This window comes from Coenobita brevimanus, chromosome 100 (assembly GCF_032717465.1).
Source record: "Coenobita brevimanus isolate Jiangsu-jjx chromosome 100, ASM3271746v2, whole genome shotgun sequence".
NCBI lineage: Eukaryota > Metazoa > Arthropoda > Malacostraca > Decapoda > Coenobitidae > Coenobita > Coenobita brevimanus.
In genome coordinates this window covers 3775001-3798919 of record NC_137053.1, presented here as the reverse complement: position 1 = coordinate 3798919, position 23919 = coordinate 3775001, and the positions used below count along the sequence as shown (strand labels likewise).

Here is a 23919-nt window from a genome sequence, read left to right as displayed (position 1 = left end):
GGAGAGATGAGGGAGCGAGGTGGAAGAAGGGAGGAAAGGGGAGATAAGATGAGAAAGATGAGAGAGAGAGAGAGAGAGAGAGAGAGAGAGAGAGAGAGAGAGAGAAAGGAAGTAGGTGGAAACGGAACGGTAAGATGGGAGAGAAGAGGAAGGGGGGAGAAGGGGAGAGAGGGAGGAAAAGAGGAGCTAGCACGGAGAGAGGAGAGGAGGGAGACAAAGGGGAGATGAAATGGGAGAGCGGAGGAGAGAGGGGAAAAGAGGAGATAGGAGGAAGAGAGGAGGGAAGGAGGGAGGAGGGAGGAAGGAAAAGTGTAGATGACAGAGGAGAGAGGAGGGAGAGGGGAGAGAAGAGCACACAGGGTGAAAGGAGGATGAGGGAGACGGAGGAGGAGGAGGAGGGGGGAGGAAGGACAAAGGGGAGGGAGAAGGAAAAGGAAAGAGAAGGAGAGGGTAGGAAGGGGAAGAGGAAAGGAGGAAGAGAGCGAGGGAGGAGGAGGAAGAAAGGAAGAGGGGAAAGATGTAAAGAATAAGGGATGGAAAGAGGGAGAGAAGGGGTGAGAGGAACAGAAAGGGTGAAGAAGAGGAAGACAGGGAGGAAAGAGGAAAGAGAAATGGAGGGAGGAGAAGGGCGGAAAGTAGGAGGAGGAAAGGCGAGGCAAGGATGAACGGGAGGGGGAGGAGGAGGAGGAATGGAAGGGAGGGAGGGAGAAGGAGAGGGGAAGGGGTAATGAGGGAGGGAGAAAACGGGTTAACGAGGTAAGATATTATAAGGAGGAGGAGGCTGGAAGGTAGCAAAGCAGAGGGAGGGAGGGAGGAAGGGAGGGAGGGAGGGAGGGAGGAAGGGAGAGAGGGAGGAAGGGAGAGAGGGAGGAAGGGAAGGAGAAAGGGAGGAAGGGAAGGAGAGAGGGAGGAAGGGAAGGAGAGAGGGAGGGAGGGAGGAAGGAAGGATGAAAAGGAGACAGGGATAAGAAAGAGGGAATAAGACAAGGCGAAGAAAGAGGTAAAAGAGGGAGGGAGAGAAGGGTGAAAGTGAAACAGATGGAGAAGAGGGAAAGAGGAAGAAGACAGAGAGAGAGAGAGAGAGAGAGAGAGAGAGAGAGAGAGAGAGAGAGAGAGAGAGAGAGAGAACACGAACAAAAGGGGAAAGGAATTACAGAGAAGAGCAAAAGCAAGCATGGCCCTAGTGACAGAGTGGATATAACAGTGTGGTGAATAAAGTACACATCTTGAAGACATATAAAGAAATCTTGAAGTCGAAGAAGGTGCGGAAGACGGGAGGAAAAAGACGAACGTGAAAGAGAAAAAAGATAGAAGGACACAGTTAGTTTTCCTCTCTCTCTCTCAGAAGTAGTGGTTGCGTGTAATTCGATGAACCGTTGTTATGAATCAAGAATGGGGTCTCCTTGGTTACTAGTCAAAACAACCCTCCAATCTGACAACACCTGGGCATTAAACGAGCTAAAAGAGGTGAGGAAACTTTGCCAGGTAATCAGGAAAAAAATCCATAATGAAAGTGGGCGCCAGGTATTGAAACTGAGCAGGTAAATAAATAGTAAATGATGGAACTGGATACGTGACCTATCTATCTATCTATTGCCAGACGCCATAATCCCGTAAGGGGTGGCCATTTGACTTTGAGTTACTTGTTTTACGGGGAGGGGCACTAACCCTCCACCAACCCACTTGCTGACACGTAGGGAGCACGTATGATTTAGTTATATGGTTACCACCCAGCGCTGTAAGTGGTTTCTTGGCTTACAGGAAACCATTTGGCTTGTCACTCAATGTAAAGCCACCTGTAAAGGAAAGAAAAGCAATAAGAAGTGACAGGAAAGATGGGAGAAATAGGAAGAGAGGAGGACAGGCACAAAAAAAGAATGATAAAGGCTACGGAAGAAGTAGACAGCATTACATCAAGTGAGTGCATAATGGTCGCCACCACCTAGCACGACGGAGTGGAATATGACAAGGATAGTACACCTTTGTTTTGGCTAATATCGGAACATTTTAATCCTGTATGGGATAATCTTGCGAGTCGGTGTTAATCTGTTCTGGTACTACGACAGGACTCCTTTAAGCTGAACAAAATCGTGTTGAGGAGGCGGGGACAATTATTAACACTCTCAGTCTCATATGACACCCTTAGATGATCAAGAATATAGGATGTTACCTGGAATAAAATAAAAAAAATAAAAAGGAGACCACGAGAAGGAAAATAAAGACGAATAAAGAGTAACAAAGACAATAAAACAGAAGCAACAGTAAAGGAAATAAAGAAAAGCAGAGGAAGGAAGAATACAATAAATAAAGGCGATATAGTGAAGGGAGGGATTAAAAAAAAAGAGAGAGAGAGAGACCGTAAGGGACTGAGGCTGAGACAGGCAGAATGAGACAAAGGAGGAGATGGAAAAAGAGGATGAGACACAATCAGAAGAAAGTCACTCTTAAATCTCTCTCTCGGCCTCCTACACCTCCCCCTCTCTCTCTCTCTCTCTCTCTCTCTCTCTCTCTCACACACACACACACACACACACACACACACACACACACACACACACACACACACACACACAGCCATATTTTCTCCTTTACCTTTTACATTTTCTTCGTCTCACCTTTTTCCCCCTCGTCCTTGCTCCCACTCTCTCCCTCTCTCTCTCTCTCTCCCTCTCTCTCTGTCAATAACAACAAAGTGAGCGAGAAACCAGGCCACAGAAATACACCATCAAAGTCTTACCTACACCCAGAGAAACACCATCAAAGTCTTAACTAGGCTACACCCAGAGAAACACCATCAGTCTTTAAAAACACCCAAGGAAACACCATCAAAGTCTTACCTAGGCTACACCATCAAAGTCTTACCTACACCCAGGGAAACACCATCAAAAGTCTTAATTGGCTTAATGCGAGTCCTGGAAGGTGTGACTTTGCCGGAAGTGTATTTACCTACTTTCACGAACACACTGAATTTTTGACTGTCCGTAACTCTTTGAGAGAGAGAGAGAGAGAGAGAGAGAGAGAGAGAGAGAGAGAGAGAGAGAGAGAGAGAGAGAGAGAGAGAGAGAGAGAGAGAGAGAGAGAGAGAGAGAGAGGGAGAATGATCATAAAGCTGGTGAAGTCAGCTGCCGGGTACTATTCTATTAACAAAAAATCTTTAAAACTGATTCAATATTCAAAGGGTATGATTAATTATTTATCTTTATTTAATATTATGAAATCACTTAAGTTCTGATGAAGAGGATGTGTTATTCATTATCTCTTGTATTATTCACTGCCTCTATCTATTTATCTAGTTACCTATCTATTTATCAACCTCTCTATTGCCAGACGCCTTAATCCCGTATAGGGGGGGTCACAAACAAATCGCCTCCATGTCGCCCTGTCCCCTGCCATTAGTCTGCCCTCTCTCCCAACTCACACCCCTCTCTCTCATATACCTCTCCACTCCATCCCTCCCATCTCATCCTCGGTCTCCCCCTCCCTCTCCCCCTTCGAATATTCAGGTGATATATACGGAAAACAGTGCCCGTATTCTCGTCGATAAAGGAAGCTCCCTAACACCTTTTCTTAAGTGATTTATTTTATTTACTACACTTGACTGCCCTATCCTGTGTTCCATAAACCCTTCTAACATCGCCATACTCTGCATAAATAACGTACAAAAGGACTCTGACACCCGTATGCTGAAATAAATCGCTAAGGAAATGATGTTAGGGAGCTTTCTAAATCGGTGAGAAGACGCGCCTACAACCTCAAGTCTATGTAGCAATTCGTGTTTCTTATTCTTTCTCTCCCGTCACGATTCCAGTCAGTTTGGAAGAGCGCCCTGTGGTGCGGGAGACAATGGAGGTCAGACTGTAATTTTAGGTCAAACACATCCTTAAATTTAAGTATGTTCTGGCTAGACACGAGAGACCTTTATTTTTTTATTTATTTTTTTTTTTTTGCCCTTCTCCCTTGGGTCAAAAGTGTAAATAGTAAAGTTATAACCTATTCAATAAAGAGGGAGTTTGAAGAGACAGTAGGTCACTTTGTTTTGTCTTCCTCTGTACTCCTTTGTACTCATTTTCCCTTCCTACTTCTGCCCTCCTTACTTTTCTCCCAATCCCCCTCTCTCATCCATTCCCTGTCTTTCCCTTTCATTTCTCCCTCCCTCTGACTTTTCTCTCCCCTCTCTCATCCCTTCCATATATTTTTTCCTCCCTCCCCATCTAGTTTTCTCTCCCCTCTCTCATCCCTTCCATATATTTTCCCTACCTCCGTCACCACTTTCCTCTTCTCCTCTCTTCTCTCTTCCATACCTATCCCTCCCTACCTCTCTACTTCTCTCTCCCTTCACTCAGTCGCTCGATAGTGTCCCTCCCTCCCACTCTCCCTACTTTTCTCTCTCTACTCACCCTTTCCAGTTTGTCCCTCCCTCCCTCCCTATTTTCCTCTCCCCTCCCTCATAGCTTCCATACCGTCTCCTCCCCTCCCTCTCCTTTCCCCTCCTCTCTCTAAACCCTTCTACATTCTTCCCTTCCCTTGTCCCCTTTCCTGCCTGCCTGCCTCCCTCCCTCCCTCCTTCTTTTCCTTCCTTCCTTCCTTCCTTCCTTCCTTCCTTCCTTCCTCCCTCCCTCCCTCCGTCCCTCCCTCCCTCCGTCCCTCCCTTCCTTCCTTCTCTCCTTCCTTCCTTCCTTCCTTCCTTCCCTCATTTGTTCCCCGCCTCTCACACATATTTTCTCCTTTCTGAGTCTCTTCCTCCGGCAGCTTCTGTTATTCCCTGGGAGGATGAAAGGACGATGGGTGGTGTCGTGGGAGGCAAATGGAGGTGGAGAGAGAGAGAGAGAGAGAGAGAGAGAGAGAGAGAGAGAGAGAGAGAGAGAGAGAGAGGGGGGTGAGATGGTACTGAGAGAATGGAGGAGCTAGATGAGAAAGGAATACAGGAGGAGGAGGAGGAAGAGGAGGTACTATTGAAGAAATGGGAAGGAAGAAGAGGAGGAGAGTTGGAGGAAATCGGGAGGCGTAGAAGGCGTAGAGAGCAGAGGAGAAGGAAGTGGATTTTGTATTTTTATTTTTTTTTTCGAGTGCAAAAAAGACGACGAAAAGAAGAGGGAAGTAGAAGAAGGAAGTAAACGTGAGAGGGCGGAAACATGAAGAAAAGGTGGAGGAGGAAAATAAATGACAGTGCAAAGAAAAAATAAAGAGAGAACCAAGACACTTCTCAACACAGGAAACTTAAAAGCAGCAAGGAAAGGAAAGAGGTAAATGGAAGCAGACGAAAGGTAAAAAAAAATGGAAAGGAAAATGAAGGTAAAAGTGGATGAAAGAAAAACAGAACAAGATTAGTAAGGATACACGTGAAAGAATGGCAGGAAGAGGGACACACATATATACATACATTCTCGTACATACATACATACATAGTCAGTGGGCCAGTTCCATCGGGTGTACAAAGGCTGAGTGTGGTGGTGGAGTGAGACAGATGGTGTGTGTAAAGGTAATTATGCTGGGATACGGGTTTACTGCATCTCCCTTTCAAGTTGGTTTTGAATTTTTTTTTTATTATAAGTTTTATTGTGTTAGTTCTTTGCAATACTGGTAAATGATTATACATACATACATACATATCTATCTATCTATCTAGCTATCTATCTGTATGTATATATGAGCCGTGTTGTTTGTTGGTTTGTCCTTAAATCACGCCCAAACCAAGGGCCAGAGACCCCCAGACCCATATATATTCTGAATCAGGGTGACCCAAGGATGGTTATAAGGGGGTCAAAATTCACATTTGGGTCGTTTGAGGCCACCGGTGGAGTATTCGCCTTTTAGGCCTGGGCAACTCCGGGTACCCCTGCAGCCCAATTTTTGGCAGGGAGACTCACACGACCTCCAGTTAGGGCATAGGCAATGTGATGTTGACCTCCGAGGTCATTTGAAAGCACCAGTCGGAGGTCATCTGAGGTCACCGGTAATAGTAAAAGGGTACGCACAAATACTGTGTGTTAGTCTGCGAAAGCTGAAACAGAAAGTTCCTGAACCTTTTATAATCCCTCTTCAAAAGCATAAGAGCTACACAGTCTTTCTGGAGTAGGAACAAAGATTGAACAAGAAAAAAACAGAATTAGTGTGTTCGCCTTTTTGGCCCGGGCAACGTACTGAGTCTGCTATTAATACCGTATCATCTGCATAGCCTTATTCCTTCCAGTTGCATCTGACATACACCCTTTGCCAATACTGGATATGTTGGTAATGATACTAATCTATACACACCTTGAATAAAAAAGGGGAGAGGATTCCTCCCAGCCTCACTCCTTTCTCTACAGGACAACAGTGGCAATGAAACTCCCGCCCAACAACATTTGCTGCCAAGGTAATGCACCAGTAAGAATGTGACACCAATAGGGACCCCACAATTTTAAAGTTTTGCACCTAGTAAGAAATGATCTACAGTGTCGAAAGCTTTAGATAAGTCAACAAACATGACAACTCCAGCACCAGCGTGTGTCCTCAATGCCGTAGTAAGAGCCATGCTGTACTAGTAACACCGACAGCACCAACGGGTTCACAAGCCTTCACTGTTCTTATGATAATTTTCGAAGCCTGTGCTGATGACACAATGCATGTAACCTTTCTGTATCAATGTTAACTTATCTGTGTAATGTGGCATGCAGATCAGGCACATCTAGCAATTACAAGTATTTCATAAACGATCGTCAAAAATTAGGAGCTTGTTCATTTGTGAGAAGAGAGTGGAGTTACATGGAGAGACAGGCAGACGAATGAAGCGAGGGAGCGTGTGGACAATGAGAGACTGGCTCGATGAGTATGTGAATGCATATGTATGTATGTGTATGTTTGTTTTCATGTGGAGTTGCATGGAGAGACAGACTGGGAAGTGAGGAAGTGAAGGAGCGTTGTGGTGTTGATTTTGACGTGACTAAAAGTGTTGAGATTCTTTTTAGATGGTTTGGCCGTTAGATGGGGATGGATATGAGAAAATGGCTGGAAGAGTATGTGAGTGAGGTGGAAGAGGAGAAGTGGAGGGGAGACCAAGGGTGAGATGGAGGGATGGAGTGGAGAAGTATAGACGGGAGTATGTGAGCTGGGGGGAGGGCAGACAAATGGCAGAGGACAGGGCGACGTGAAGGGGATTTGTTTGTGACCACCCCTTACGGAATTAGGCTTGGCGTCTGGCAGCATATAGACAAAACATATTAAACAGTCATGTGCGGAAATAAACCGGTATAGAACAGGTGTTAGGGATCCATCTTACCCAAAATAATACGACGATCAGAGTTCTATTCTGAGCGACTTTGAAGACGATCAGAGTCGTATTGTTAGTGGCTTTGTATGTGTAACACGTCTTCTTTGGCTACTTATTCTGAACCTGAAGCCCCAGTATCATTCTGTTTGTCACTGACGTCACCTCTACTCTCTTCACTTTAATTAGGCGTAAAACTGCCATCCCTCATCTTGAATAATGAGATGTAATAAGAGTTTATCACGAGGAGAAGGACAGAAACTGCTTTAGCACTCCTGTGTAAGCAATTCCTATATGCATTCCACAGGCTGTCCAGATCCATTTCATTCCAATTCACTGATTCTAACTCCTTCTCTACTTTGGTCTTGTATTCATCTGCCATTTCTTTGATCCTCAGCTTCACGACCTTCAATCTTTCTCCCTGACAGCTCCTCTCTCTCCTGGTCCACCTCACTCCTCTCAGCTTGATCTTGCGTACCACAATCATATGATCAGACGGACCTCCACATCATCCTCTCACGACCCTCGTATATTCTCTCGCGACAAGTGGCATACAGTGTAATAAGCCTGCAAGTACAGTATTTCCTTTTTTTTATTATCTAAGGTGTGATGCTGACTGAGGTATGGTGCGTGAAACCGTGGGAAGATAGTGAGGAAGAGTGGTGTGTGTGGTTGTGGTGTGGGAAGTAGTGTGTGAGGTGGCGGGGATGAGAGCATCAGGGCAGCAGGGTGGCAATGAGGTGGCCGAGGTGCAACAGTGACGCCTGCTTCCCTTACACCTCACCTTACCCATTACCCACTGCTTCATAAGGCTGTGTTGAGGCAGGAATGGAGTGCCATGGCTGTGATGCCGGAGGTCCTGCCTCACACACCCAGGCCTGACAGGGCTGCCGTAGGACTCTCTCCTTCCCTCCAATCTCCTTGAGATTGTACGACAGTTTTTCAAGTGGCCCCGGCAGCCGCGCGGCAGTGTAGCAGCAGCAGCCGGCCCGTGTGGACCCCCGCCGCTCTGCCTCCCGTCCCTGTCAGTGCCGCCCGCCCTGCCTCCCTCTGACCCGCCACTCCCGACCTGTCCCGCCACTGTGTCCCGCCCCCGCGTACTGTGTTGCCTCGCGCGGTCGCGGCCCCGGTGCTGGTGGTGGTGGAGCGGTGCAGCACACAGTGAGCCCCAGTGTACTGAGTGGTAGTGAGTGATGACAGTGTAGTGGTGAACCAGCTGGTACTGCCAACACCTGCTGCCTGCCACCTGCCGCCCTCAAGGCCATCTGTGGCCCCGGCGCCGCCATGAGGCCCCGGGCCCCCTGCTGGCCCCGGGCCTGCCTGGTGCTAGTGGCCTTGGCCAGCCTGGCCAGCACTGATAGCTTCAAGAAGACCCGCACTATCCCCACCAAGTACGGGCAGCTGCGGGGCTTCTACCGCAACGTGCCAGGGTACGGTATGCGTGTGGCCACGTACCTGGGTGTGCCGTACGCCACGCCCCCAGTGGGTGCCAACAGGTTCAGCCCCACCCGCACGCTGTCCCAGTGGGTAGGCGTGCACGAGGCCTCACATTTCGGGCCGGCCTGCCCCCAGCGCCTGCCTGACATCTCCAACACCACCGCCGCCCTGGCTAGAATGTCCAGGGGCCGCCTACACGCCCTACGCCGCTACCTGCCCGCACTGAAGCACCAGAGCGAGGACTGTCTCTACCTCAACCTCTACGTCCCTGATGAAGGTACGACACTCGCCATAATAGCCACCTGCACCGACACTCACTACCTGTACCACTCACTGTATCATCCACACTTACCACCACACCAGTCACCACCACACCAATCTCCACTACACCAGTCACCACCACACCAGTCACCACCTCACCAGTCACCATTACATCACTCACCAACCCCTCCTTCACAATCACCAACCCTACCACTAACACCCCCACCAACACCACATCAAACCACAATCTCACTCAAAGTCACTAACACCAACACAACAACAACAATCCACCAACTCCTCCACAATCACCATCTCACCATTACACCACAACATCACATCCTCACCATCACCACAATCTCACCACCCCTCCTCCAAACTCAGCATCATCATCCCCACACCCCAGTACAACCTCTTCCACATCATAACATTCACCACATCTCACCAGATCACCACACCCTCATGTGACTATCAAAATCACACCACTCACACACACCATACGAGTCACCACCACCATCACTACACCAATCTATACCACATCTCACCACTCCCTATCACCCTAATTTGCAACACAACATCAACAATACCGCATCACACCACCATGTTGCACCAAAACAAGAAAAATTGCAAAGGTAACTACGTGATTATTGAACCCCTTCCTTCCGATTACTTACTCAGACGATTTGCCTCAGGAGAGACTTTGGGAACTGGGGGGGGGGGGTTAGATCAAGCCTTCCTTAACCCCTTCAACACCAGAGAGATTTTGAGAGTTGAATAAAATCGTCTGACGGTGAATAAATAAATGAAAAATCGTCACTAGCCTGAAGGAGTTGATTTCACGACACATTTAGCGTTTCTGTGACTGATTTATTTCTTGCCCGTTCGTTCCTAGTTTTTGAGTTATCGAAAGAGGGTCCTGAAAAAAAAATTATTACTACATATATCTTTGCACCGAACCCTTTATGTAAGCGTATCAAATCTTCTTATTTATCTAATTCTGTCTACCTATCTATCTATCTGTTTATCTATCTGCCTATCTCAACGTATCTATTACTTATCTATCCACCTATCTATTAACTATCTATCTATCTGTTTACCTATCTCTGGTTATCTATCTATCCATCTATCTATCTTTCCTTCCACCACATCCCTTCTCGAAGCAACCTTTTTCCTACTGCACTACATCACCCTCCCACCTACACCAACCTCACTCAATCTAATTACCATTCTATCTGCCTCTAGTTATCTATTCGTCTATCTAACTATCGATCTATCTTCCCTTCTATACTGCCCTCCATCACTCCATTCCACATCACCCTCCCACATACACCAACCTCACTCACTAAAACTCACCTTTCATTTTATCTCTAGTTATATATTCGTTTATCTATCTATCTATCTATCTATCTATCTACCTTCCCTTCTATACTGCCCTCCACCACTCCATCCACATCACCCTCCCACACACACACACACACACACACACACACCAGTATCACGCACTCAAAACCCGACCTCACCCCAACCACGCAATGCACGCAACTCTCCCATCCGCTTCTCCTGCTCCTCTTTAAAACAACTAGAGTAAGAGAGAAGGTTAAGGATGTACCCTAACATCTTTTCCTAAGCGATTTATTCTGCTTATTGCACCTTACTAAAACAACCAGAGTAAGTGAGAAGGTTAAGGAAGTCCCCTAACACCTTTTCCTAGGCGATTCATTCTGCTTAATACACCTTCCTAAAGTTATGAAGGAAAGAGAGACGGATTTAAAAAAAAATATATAAAGACAAGTATTTTGGTCGGTTATGGAAGCTCCCTAACACCTTTTCCTATGCGATTTACTTTGTTATTACACCTTACTAAAGTTTATATTAAGGAAGAGAAAGAACAGAAGCGTTAAAACCGCCGTATTCTCTTGTCGGCTCCCTAACACCTTTTCCTATGCGATTAGTTTTGTTTATCATACCTTACTGTCCTATTCTGTTATATAAATCATTTCAATAACGCCATACTCTGCATATATGAGGTACAAAGGAATATCAACCATCAATATCCAAAAAATAAATCACTAAGGAAGAGGTGTTAGGGAGCTTCTCTGCCCGACGAGACTACAGATCCAAGTATTAAAGAGAGAGAGAGAGAGAGAGAGAGAGAGAGAGAGAGAGAGGGGGGGGTATAAGACAAGAATATTATTTCTCCTTCATCCCCACAAATTATCATATTAATCCACTGTATCTGAAATCGCAATAAAGATAAATAAAATAAAATAAAAATACAGACTATTAAAGAACGAGGGATTTATTGAACCTGAAGAAAACGGAAATAAAGCAGCTACTCCCAAGAAATAAATAAATAAATAAATAAATAATAAAGGACTTAATTATCCAAACGTCACCGCAACTCACTACATCCGAAATCTGTATATTGAAAAAAACAAAAAAATCCCTACTCGTCCTCCACACACACACACACACACACACACACACACACACACACACACACACACACACTTGATCACATGCAGTCTCTCTCTCTCTCTTTCTCTCTCTCTCACACACACACAAACTCGATCACATGCGGTATCTCTCTCTCTCTCTCTCTCTCACACACACACACACACACACACACACACACACACACACACACACACACACACACACACATCAAAACGCAACACCTGAAATCTCACAGTGGCGGACATAAAAAAAAAGATCCACTCAATGAACGATAACTAAAGAGACAGCGAACACTAACTTGAAATCCAGTGATGCTATCTACGGGGTTCACCAAACTTTTCAGAGCATTATGGACGAGGTTCTAAATTACTCGACTAAATAAGGAGCGGTATGACTGTCCGTAACCGTACAATAATGAAAAATAAAATCCTATCAATTTAGTCCCTACCTCGTGAATGTATGAAATCTACTACTCCAAGAAAGTGAAATAAAATGACAAACTTCACATCTATTCGCTCAGTATAAACAAACATCACTTCACATGTCGAAAATCCTACTTAGAAAAAAAAACTATGTAAGGTACGAAGGAAAAAAACAAAAAATCATGAATAATCAACTTCAAAGAAAAAAGTGTATAAGAAAATTTCCCCAGTCAAACGTCACATCAAAACACAATTTCCAAAAATGTCAATAAATGAAAAATCCACCAGACACCCCCCCAGAAAATAATAAAAAATAAAAATAAAACGAATATAAGGTAGTGTAAGGAAAAATATAAACCAACAAATTTCACATCTCAATATCATATCAATAAACAAGACCGGGAATCTTGCGTAAATACAGACAAAAAAACTCCCTATTAACCTAGTAAAACCGAAAAAAAAGGATGGAAATTAACTACACACACACACACACACACACACACACACACACACACACACACACACACACACACAAATACACACACACACACACACACACACACACACACACACACACACAAATACACACACACACACACACACACACACACACACACACACACACACACACACACACATCCAAAAACGGTACACAAAAAAATCTCTCATCACATTATTCGTCATCCCGTTAATGTAAATAAAATAGGGGAGTCTACGCTACTCACCGAAATTGGGTTTTGAGGGGTAACTTGCACAGACCCCGCCAGCCCCAACACAGCCCCCGTCACCCGTCCATCAGCATAACAAAGGATCCTGTGTTGTATTACCGTGGTTATGCGGATATTTGAGTCCTGTAACGCAATTATCACGGTCACCATTAAGCCAGTCACCACAATCCCCCTTTCGCTTCCACATCACAGTCACACATCACCATCCCCTCCGACAGCACACTCACCACCACGTCACAAGCCACCACCACACCATTCACCACCACGTCGTCATCGTCCTAACCCCACACCCACTACAGTCACCGCCACACTGCTACACCCAGGCACCATCACTACCACAGCGTCACCACTCCGTTCGTCCCCCACAACTATATACTCACCACTAACAGACCTTTACCACCACTACACCTCATCACTACCACATCCCACCACTCCCTCTTCATCATCACCACCACCCCACCACTATCATCATCACCACCAGACCCTCACCATCCCTACACCTCACCACAACCACATCCCACCACCCCTTCCTCACCCTCCCCGAACCCACCGCACTTCACCACCTACATTATTCACCTAAAGTAATTACCACAGTGGAGGGGGAGGGAGAACTTAAAGCTAAATGTAATATGCGAGGCCTGGACATATTTACCGGCAGGAAAAAATGAGAAGAAAAAAAAACTGAGCGTGAAATGTTAACTAATTCGAAACGCTAGTCACGAGGCTGAACCATTTTAAACACATTATCACTACACAGTCATTCTTGCTACAGGGGCGACTCTCTCTCTCTCTCTCTCTCCTTTATTTCGCCAATGAATGAAATTATGACTTTAAATGCCACTTTTAATGATGATAAATTAACCGTCTGGAATCGCTGACGTGTTATTTATTTTTATTTGCTTGCTTATTACCAGTGATTATAATTAAATGAGGAGTTGAGAGGAAGGATGGGCTTGGAGTGTACTGATGTTGTGATGAGGAGGGGTAGACTGAGATAGTTTGGGCATGTGGAGGGGAGGAAGAGGAGGATAAAGGGTAGACTGATATGGTTTGGTCATGTTAAGAGGATGGAAGATAAAGAGGAGGGGCAGACTGAGATGGTTTGGGTATGTGGAGAGGATGGAAGATGATGATGAGGGGTAACCTGAGATGGTGTGGGTATGTGGAGAGGATGGACGATGATGATACAAGGTAGACTGAGATGGTCTGGGCATGTTAAGATGATGGAAGATGATGAGGGGTAGACTGAGAGCATGTTAAGATGATGGAAGATGATGAGGGGTAGACTGATATGTTTTCGGCAAGATGAGAGGACCTGAGATGACAACTAGGTGCGGAAGATGAGAAGTGTGAGCATCGGAGAGGGGGGGGGGTGCTAGAGGCAGACCGAAGAAGACCTGGGATGAGGTCATAGAGTGTCACCTCTTGGATAAGGGACTGAAGGGCAGCTGCCAGAGATCGAGCAATGTGAAAAGCTACCATCAGGTGATCAAGGCCGACGCGTGCATGTTGGAGCCTTTCTAAACGATACGATACGATGCGGTACGATACGATAAGATACAATACAATAAGATACGATAAGAGGACAGCCACCCAAAAATGAAGGCTTTAATGATGGTTAATATAATCTCAATAGCTGAAAAACTCTCTCCTAAGCTCAATACAGTTGTCTGGAGAAAGCTGTAATAATAATAATAATAATAATAATAATAATAATAATAATAATAACAGCTGGAAAAATCTCTCCAAAGCTCAGTAAAGTCGTCTGGAGGTAGCTGCAACAACAACAACAACAACAACAACAACAACAATAATAATAATAATAATAATAATGATAATAATAATAATAATAATAATAATAAAGTCAACCGAAGGTGTTTTGAGCGACTTGGTGCTAGACTGATGTGTAAATTAACAAAATCAAGTTACTTTTAACAGACTAGAGGCTAAACCACAGACAGACAGACAAACAAGACACCCACATCATTTGTTCTGCTATCCTTAACATCTCGTCCTAAGCGAATTAGTTTACTTATTACACCTTGCTATCCTCTTCGGTGTTAAGTCGTCCCAATATCGCCATTTCCTACATTAATAACGTATAAAAGGATAATAACAAGCCATACCCAAAAATCAATCGCTAAGGAAGAGTTGTTAGGGAACCTCCTTTAGAATATAAACAACCCCGAGAGAACCATTATGTCTACTGCTGTTTGCTTTCCTTTGCACCCCTGTTTGCTTTCCTTTGTACTCCTGTTTGCTTTCCTTTGTACCCCTGTTTGTTTTCCTTTGTACCCTGTTTGCTCTCCTTTGTACCCCTGTTTGCTTTCCTTTGCACCCCTGTTTGTTTTCCTTTGCACCCCTGTTTGTTTTCCTTTGTCCCTGTTTGCTTTCCTTTGCACCCCTGTTTGCTTTCCTTTGCACCCCTGTTTGCTTTCCTTTGTATCCCTGTTTGCTTTCCTTTGTAGTTTTAAACTGGGTAATATCCGAAAGCATTCAATATTACCTCTGTCTTCCTCACCTCCATCGACTTCCTTTAATATTACAAAGTACAAAATATTACAAAGTACTGAGAGAGAACGTGTAAGTAAATCTGAAGGAAAGATTATTATTATTATTACTATTATTATTATTATTAGTAGTAGTAGTAGTAGTAGTAGTAGAAGTAGTATTACATGGTGATCTTTTAAAAGGCTTGTGTCACCCGTTTATCACCTCGTCGCATTACTATTTATTTACTTATTATTTTTTTAACGCAGGGCATGATTTTTGGAAAGCTGGGTCACGGTTTTCCAAAATCAGGTCAGGTTTAATATATCGGTAAAAGAACAGCAATTTACGAGTACTATTACAAATGAAGTCTGTTAGGAAGCTTTGGCCTACAATTCTGACACTCATGACTTGCTACTTCTACTACTACAACTACTACTACTACTATAGTTACTTCTTCTACTACTAGTACTACTACTTCTACAGCTACTGCTACTACTACTAATGCTACTTATACTATTACTAATACAAATACTACTACTTACAACAAAAACTACTGTAACTACTACTACAATAAAAACTACTACTACAACTATTATTACTACTACTACCACTACAAAAACAACAAAAACAACAACAACTACTACTACTACTACTACTACTACTACTAATAATAATAATAATAATAAATAAATAAATACATATAGACTAATAATACACCCACTACAGTCTCGCCGAGGAAGCTTTGTATATGATTTAGAACTTCAGTTATACAGCCAATAAATATTTTTTTCTGAAATGTAAATAATTTTGGATCAGTAAAAAAAAAAAAATTAAAGTTTCCAAAAATATACCTTAAATGGATATAATTGCGAACTTCATATAAACAAATTAGAGTCTGGAAATGGTTTTTATCAGAAGGTTGAGGTAATATTATTATTATTATTATTTTATTATTATTATTATTATTATTATTATTGTAGCTTGTTCCTGCTATTACCAAATGAAGAGATTAATGAAGGGGATAATGAGAGTAATGATGACACACACACACACACACACACACACACACCGCTCGCTGGTGCAGTGGTAACGTTCTCGCTTGCCAACTGGTGGACGGGAGTTCGCGCCTCGCTCAGGTTGCGAAAAGTTTCACTGACGACGTGGGTGGTTACTGTCCCCCTCGAGCAAGGGGACGGGTGTGTGCGTGTGTGAAGGTCACAGTCTTGCCCTTAGATCGGACTATATGAGCTCTCAGCTCCCTTCCGGGAGGGTAAAAGCTGACGATCACGACCATCAAGTGATCCTGACCGAACCGGTGAATTACCGGTGAATTACACACACACAAAACACTGAGCAGAAAGGCTGAAACAAGTATCCCATTTCCTCTCTCTCTCTCTCATCAATACACCAGATAATGTAAAAAAAAAAAAAAACGCGAAAGAAAAAAGTATTGAACAGAAAGATAGACATGTATCCTCTCTCTTTCTCTCTCTCTCTCTCTCTCTCTCTCAAAACTTCATCACCCCTCCACTGTTACTGCAAACGTTATCCGGTGTAAGCTAATACGATTTTATAGAACTGTGCCTGTGTTGTCGAGAGAGAGAGAGAGAGAGAGAGAGAGAGAGAGAGAGAGAGAGAGAGAGAATCAGCGTTCAATGAGTGTTCACCATTTTTCCCGGAACATTCATACTTACTTACTTATTTACACTCTTACGTAAATTTAGTGCTCCTTTCTCCCATTTTCTTTCATAGGCATTACTGTTCATTTTTTGTATTTATTTTAAAGTGAATTACTCAAATTTTCCTTTCCCATATTATTCTACTTTCTGCCGATCCTATAAAAATTCCTTCGGGTTTTTCATTCCTGCATGGTATTACTTCCTCTCTTGTTTCCTGTACGGCAAATGCCGGAGGGTCTGGAGGGTGGGGGAGAGAGCCTTCTGCTGTGCTATCCTTTTCTTCTGCTCCTATGCACTATATTAGGATTAAGGCCGGACCACCTCGTAGGGACCGTAAGGTCTGTGTGGTCTGTGTATCTATGTAACTCTATGTAACTCTTTTTCCTCCTAGGTGTTTGGGTTTATTTTTTTCTTTATTTTTAGGTCTTTTATTGGCTGTATCAGTGTTCTTTTTATATCCCTTTTTCTTACGTTAACTCTCTCTCTCTCTCTCTCTCTCTCTCTCTCTCTCTCTCTCATCAATACACCAGAATATGTAAATAACACGACAGTACTGAGCACAATGACAAAGGAATTCTCTCTCTCTCTCTCTCTCTCTCTCATCAATACACCAGAATATGTAAAAAACACGAAAGTACTGAGCACAATGACAAAGGAATTCTCTCTCTCTCTCTCTCTCTCTCTCTCTCTCTGCACATTTTTACATCAATACACCAGAGAAGGCGAGGAAAAAAAAGAAAGCATCGAACACAAAGGTTGAAACAGCTCTCTCTCTCTCTCTCTCTCTCTCTCTCTCTCCAATACACATCAATACGCAATACGCCAGAGAAGCGCATCTCTTCCCTGTCACTGAGGGCTATTTACTGGCAGCATAAAGGATGAGAGAGAGAGAGAGAGAGAGAGAGAGAGAGAGAGAGAGAGAGAGTATTGCTAACACCCCTCCCTTCAGTACGATGACCGGCTTTCTAGATATGATGAGGGATTTTCGATATAAATCCTGCATCAATATTAATCCTGGATCAATATAAATCCAGCATCAATATTAATCCTGCATGAATATTAATCCTGGATCAATATAAATCCTGCATCAGTATTAATCATGCATCAATATTAATCCTGCATGACTTTTAATCCTGCATGAATATTAATCCTGCATCAATAGTAATCCTGCATCAATATAAATCCTATATCAATATTAATCCTGCAACAGTATTAATCCTGCATCAATATTAATCCTGGATCAATATTAATCCTGCATCAATATTAATCCTGCATCAATATTAATCCTGCATCAATTATCTAGCCGTCCCCCGAACAGGCAAGATACCAGAGGATTAAATATTCCGCTTTGGGGAGATTTTTTCCGACAGTGGATTGAAAAATAGCCTTTATTGATCCTTACTAGTGGTCCCTATTAAGCCCGTAATCTCGTCGGTTTAGGAGGCTCCCTAACAACTCTTCCTTAGCTATTTATTTTTGGACATGGCTGATTAATATCCTCTTGTACGTTATCTGTGCAGGCTACGGCGATCTTATAGTGATTTATGTAACACAAAGGAGATTAAGGTGTAGTTAGCAGAATAAATCGCGAAGGAAAAGGCATTAGGGAAGCTTCTTAATCTACGAGAATACGGACCCTCAGCTTAATAAAAATCCTCTGGCGGTAGCAAAGAAAAAAGCAAAGAAATACGCTATACCAGAAAAATAACTAACAAGATAAATAATAAACACAATAAAACAAATCAAGCGTGGTAGTGACATTTGGCAACACAAAACCGTAGGCTTTTATATAATCACTAATAAAATAAAAATAATTCTAAATAAATAAATAAATCAACATTAAAAAATAAATAATGCGTGATAGTGAAATTTGGCAAGATAAATCCCTAGACTTTCTCTCCGTTTCACTGTTTATCACCTATTTTCATTTTATTTTGACTAACTCAGGGATTTTACGACGCTGAAGACAAGCCCAGAGCATCAAAATTATTAAAATCTCCCACGGTAAAGGTAATAAAGAAGTTTGGATTTTATTCCTGCTTGCGACGGGCGATTTTATTCAAGGCGCCGAAACTTTACCACAGACGAAGGGTTAATCACGTTCTATTATTATTATTATTATTATTATTATTATTATTTTTATTATTATCATTATTATTATTATCTTATTATTATTTTATATTTATTAACTTATTTATTTATTTATTTACCAACGCTGAACAAAGATTTAATTAACCGTTCCTTAAGACTCGTCAGTTCTCTTATGTGCCACACGCCTTCTCACGTCACTGCTTCGGCGCTAATATCCACCATCCATATTGAAGGCATGTTACGACTGTCACACTCAGGACTAGCGTGATGGTGTGTGTGTGTGTGTGTGTGTGTGTGTGTGTGTGTGTGTGTGTGTGTGTGTGTGTGTAAGCTTGGTACTGTAATTTGGCCTAATACTGACATCTCTCCATCTTGAATGCTCAGTTGTAACAATAAATTAACACTAGAATTTGATGCTAGTCACGAAGAATCGCTGTGAAAATAAAAGGACGTAGAGCCATAGCAGTATCTTATTCTACCAAACTGTACGAAATAATCTGCAACAAAACGAAAATCTATGCCAAGTTAGTGTAAAAGGAGTATAGCTTTCTCTAACAGCAAAAAATTACTATAAAAATAAATTCCTCCTTTTTTTTTTTTATTCTAGTCGGATAAGGAGAGTTCCAAGCACCTCTTCCTCAGCGATTTATTTTTTAATATGGCTGGTTAGTATCTTTTTACACGTTTTCTATGCAGAGTATGGCGATATTTGACAGTGTAACATGGGGAAGAACAGTGAGGTGCAATAAGCTGAATAAATCGCATGGGAAATGGTGTTAGGGAGCATCTGAGAATACGGGTCTTGATTTTGCTGTTCTACCGAGCTAGTACACTGGAGCAATCTACCACTATCTATCGTCTACTGAGAGAGAGAGAGAGAGAGAAAGAGAAAGCGTATGTGTGTCTGTATACTGGGCAGGTAAAAAAGAAAAATCACTGCATCATTTAATTAGAGACTGATTTTGCATATAACACTAAAATATTTTCTTTCATGATACAGGTATATATTTTAGTATCAACGTTATCTGACTAACATGTACAGTAAGATAAAAAGGTGTAAAGGTAAAATAAATCGCTGATGAGGATGTGTTCAGAAATTCCCTTTGCATACCATACACAACAGAATAAAATGGTGTAAAGGGTAAGATGAATAACCAATGAAACAATGTATGTATGGATGCATGGATGGGTGGATGGATGCACGTATGGATGGATGGACGGGTGGATTTATGTAACCGGGCAGTGGAGCCGACCGGGGTATAGCCAGTGCCACCGCATGAAGGCGTCCATCACCCTTTGCAACTGCGCTAAAACACAATACCAATCACCCAATCTCCGGATCCGCTTGGCTGGGGGCTTGACGGACGAGATGAGACGAGATCAGATGCAGTGTTAAGGGTAATGAGCGAGGGAGAGGTGAATGAGATGGGAAGGAGGGGAAGGAGAGGGAAGGGAAAGAGTGATAATCAGAGAAATAGTATATAATGGAAATGAGAAACTTATCACAGAAATAAATCCTAAACGAAATGAGGCAAACTTAATGAAAAACGCATTGCGGGACGCGGGAAGTTTTGATGATGATGATGATGAATGAAAATGAAGCGTAAAATTATTCATGGAAATTTAATAGACAATGCACTGTTTTTCGACATTAAATAAAAATACTTCTCTCTCTCTCTCTCTCTCTCTCTCTCTCTCTCTCTCTCTCTTTACACAAACACACACACACACACACACACACACACACACAGGAATATTTAGGCTTCATTAAAAGGAAAAAAGGAAGAAAAAAAAAAAAGGGAGATTTGAACGAAAATAAATGAGACAAAATAATGGATGCGGAAAAGACGAAAAGTTTTGAAAATACAGCCAAATTTTTTTTCAATACTACTGCCATTATGGGTCTGTGTGTGTGTGTGTGTGTGTGTGTGTGTGTGTGTGTGTGTGTGTGTGTGTGTGTGTGTGTGTGTGTGTGTGTGTGTGTGTGTGTGTGTGTGTGTGTGTGTGAGAGAGAGAGAGAGAGAGAGAGAGAGAGAGAGAGAGAGAGAGCGCTCTGTTATGTGCATCCGGTATTTGTATATTGGTGTGTGTGTGGGTGTGGGAATGCGTGTGCGTGTGTATGTATGTAAGTACGTGTGCGTATGTGTCAGTGCACATGTTTCCACCTAGCTGCCTGTCAACCGTCGAGAGAGAGAGAGAGAGAGAGAGAGAGAGAGACACACACACACACACACACACACACACACACACACACACACACACACACACACAAGAAGGGAAACCGCCCGCACTGTGTTTGCTCTCTGTTTTATCCACGTCAAGAGCTTAATTGAGCGAAAAGCGATACACTCAATCACTGACGGGATTCGAAGCTGGGCCCTGGGTAAGTGTAGGGGGGAGGGGGTGATGTCCTGGGGGTGTAGAGGGGGAGGTGGGGAGTGGTGGTGGTGGTGGTGATTAGGGAAGAGGGTGGGTGACGATGGTGGTGGTGGTGAGGGAGAGGAGAGGGTGGGTGGCAATGGTGGTAGTGGTAGGATGGTGGTGGTGGTGGTAGAGAGAGAGAGAGAGAGAGAGAGAGAGAATTAAAGTGGCAGTTGTGATGATAATATTACGCAGAAAAAAAGTAAATAACTTTCTAAAAATTGCTGAACACAAAATCAAACTTTCAAGACACGTATTAGTTATGATTCTGGTTACATTTCCCTATACGCTTTTCACTCTAACTTGGCCTAAATTTGACATCTCTCTATCATGAATGCTGACATGTAACAAGAGATTAAAACTAGAATATGATGAGAGTCACGGGGAAGTGCTATGAAAAGATGTAGAGCCGTAGTATTGTCTTTGGCACTGATCTGCGTGAAAGAATATGCAAAAGGATGAAAATCTTGGACAGGTTAAGGTGAAGCTGTAGTTATGATGGTTGTAGTAGTAGTGGAAGTAGTAGTACGAATCAGAGCAGTTGGGTCAGTGGTAGTGATGGTGGTAGGTGAGGAAACAGAAGTGGTATGAAGGTTGCAGTAGTTGTGGTGGTAGTAGTGGCAGGAATTGGACTGGTAGTTAGAAATATTGACAGTCGCAGTGGTAGTGATGGTGGTAGGTGTGGAAGTAGACGAAGTAACAATGTAGTAGTTGTGTTGGAAGTAGTAGTAGGAATTGGAGTTGTTAGGTTAGAGATACTGACGGTAGTAATGGTAGTAATGATGGTAAGTGGTGGCATGTCTAATACCACTGGTAGTTACTTCTGTCATTGAAAGCTGAAGGAGGTTATGTTTTCACCCCTCACTGTCTGTTTGTCCGTACGATATCTCAAAAAGTTATTGACAGATTTCAACGAGAATTTTGTGGATATGTGGGTCATGGGCCGAGGAAGAGTTGATTAAATTTCGGTGGTGATCTGAGTTGCCGGGTATAGGCGTCGAAGGAGGTATGCGCTCCCTGAGTCCTACTTGTTATGGGTGTAGTGGTAATAGAAGCAGCAGTTAGGGTGGAGTAATGCTAGTGGTGGTGCTCGAGAGGGACGCCTTCATGTGGTGGCACTCATATAACTTGGCTACTGAGCTGCCCAGGTATACAAACGTTCCTCAACCCCCGCCCTATCCCCCAAAAGGAGCATGGTGGAGTGCAGTAGGAGGGCAACTTAAGCCTACAGTCCACTAGGTTCATATTTCAGATGAACCCTGGGCTACAACAACTACAACTGCTGCTACTGCTACTACTACTACTTTACTACTACTACCTACTACTACTACTACTACTACTACTAGCCGGAGATCCTCGTGATAGACGCTTGGTAGTAAACTTAAAGGCATCAGTGTTTTTAAGGGAGACATGGGCTGGAGGAGTGTAAAACGGTTATATAGTGGTGTGTGGAAGTGGTGGTGTGTAGTGACGTGATGGAGAAGGTGGTGGGGGAGAGGAAAAAGGTGAAAAAGTTTGGCAAAATGGTGGAGAGAGAGTGTGGAAGAGTGGCGGTGGGCATACGAGTAAGTGGTTGTAAGGATGTTGTGTGATGGTGGAGAAAGGTGGTGAATCAGTTTCGCAAGTTGGTGGAGAGGGAGGGAGGGAGGGAGGTGGAAGAGCGTAATGGTGGAGAATGAACGTGGGTAGTTTAGCAAGTTGGTGGACAGGGGAGGAAGTGGAAGAGTGTAATGGTGGAGAAGAAAATGTGGATCAGTTTCGCAGCGGAGAAAGGTGAGAGGTGGAGGAGTGTAACAAGCTGACTGGTATAAATGGAAGTGAGATGGTAGTGCTGTGGTGAAAAAAAGTGGATAATTGGCAAAAGAACAAGTGGAAGAGCTGAAGAGTGGAAAAAAGGTGGAGGTATGTATCAAGTGCAGGTGAAGAGGTGGGAGGAGTGGAAGGGGAAAGTGGAGGCCAGACGTGGTTGATGAGAGTGGATGTTAGTGGAAGGATGCTGTGACTAAGAGATGGTTGGATGCTTAGCTGAGATATGGAGTTGAAAGATAGTGATGGATGTTTTATACGAAAGATGGTGAGGAGTGTGTTAGTCTCGCTCTCTCTCTCTCTCTCTCATCCGCACGTGAATGGATTACAGTAATACCTTGACAATGAAAACAGTCTCTCTCTCTCTCTCTCTCTCTCTCTCTCTCTCTCTCTCTCTCTCTCTCTCTCTCTCTCTCTCTCTCTCTCTCTCTCTCTCTCTCTCAAAGGATTAAACTGATACCTTTCTACACAACGCACTCAGTGCTACAAAATCGCATTAGCTTATACCGGAGAGCGTTTACAATATGTGTGGGTGTGATCAAGTTTTAGAGAGAGAGAGAGAGAGAGAGAGAGAGAGAGAGGACTGTTTTCATTGTCACTTAAGGTATTACTGTAATCCATTCACGTCCGCATACGAGAGTTGGAGAGAGAGAGAGAGAGAGAGAGAGAGAGAGAGAGAGAGAGAGAGAGAGAGAGAGAGAGAGAGAGAGAGAGAGAGAGAGAGAGAGAGAGAGAGAGAGAGAGAGTAACCAACATAAGAAAATAGGGTGTAAAAAGAATCGGACACATAAAAAAAAAAAAATCAACGAAAACGAAAAATAAAAAATAAAAACCCATGACAATAAAAAGGTAAACCAAAATACGTATGAGGAGAAAAAAGA

At 43.3% G+C, this 23919-nt stretch overlaps 1 protein-coding gene across 1 annotated transcript in view; it reads left to right on the top strand.

Moving 5' to 3' along the window:
* The first annotated feature begins 8845 nt into the window (after positions 1-8845).
* The window catches only part of LOC145414709 (neuroligin-3-like), a 427942-nt gene continuing 412868 nt past the window's right edge, over positions 8846-23919 (top strand). Inside the window, exons 1-2 of the mRNA XM_080284236.1 lie at positions 8846-8960; positions 15326-15335. Of these exons, the coding sequence (XP_080140362.1) occupies positions 8861-8960; positions 15326-15335 (110 nt within the window). The 5' untranslated portion in view covers positions 8846-8860. The remainder of the gene's footprint in view (positions 8961-15325; positions 15336-23919) is intronic.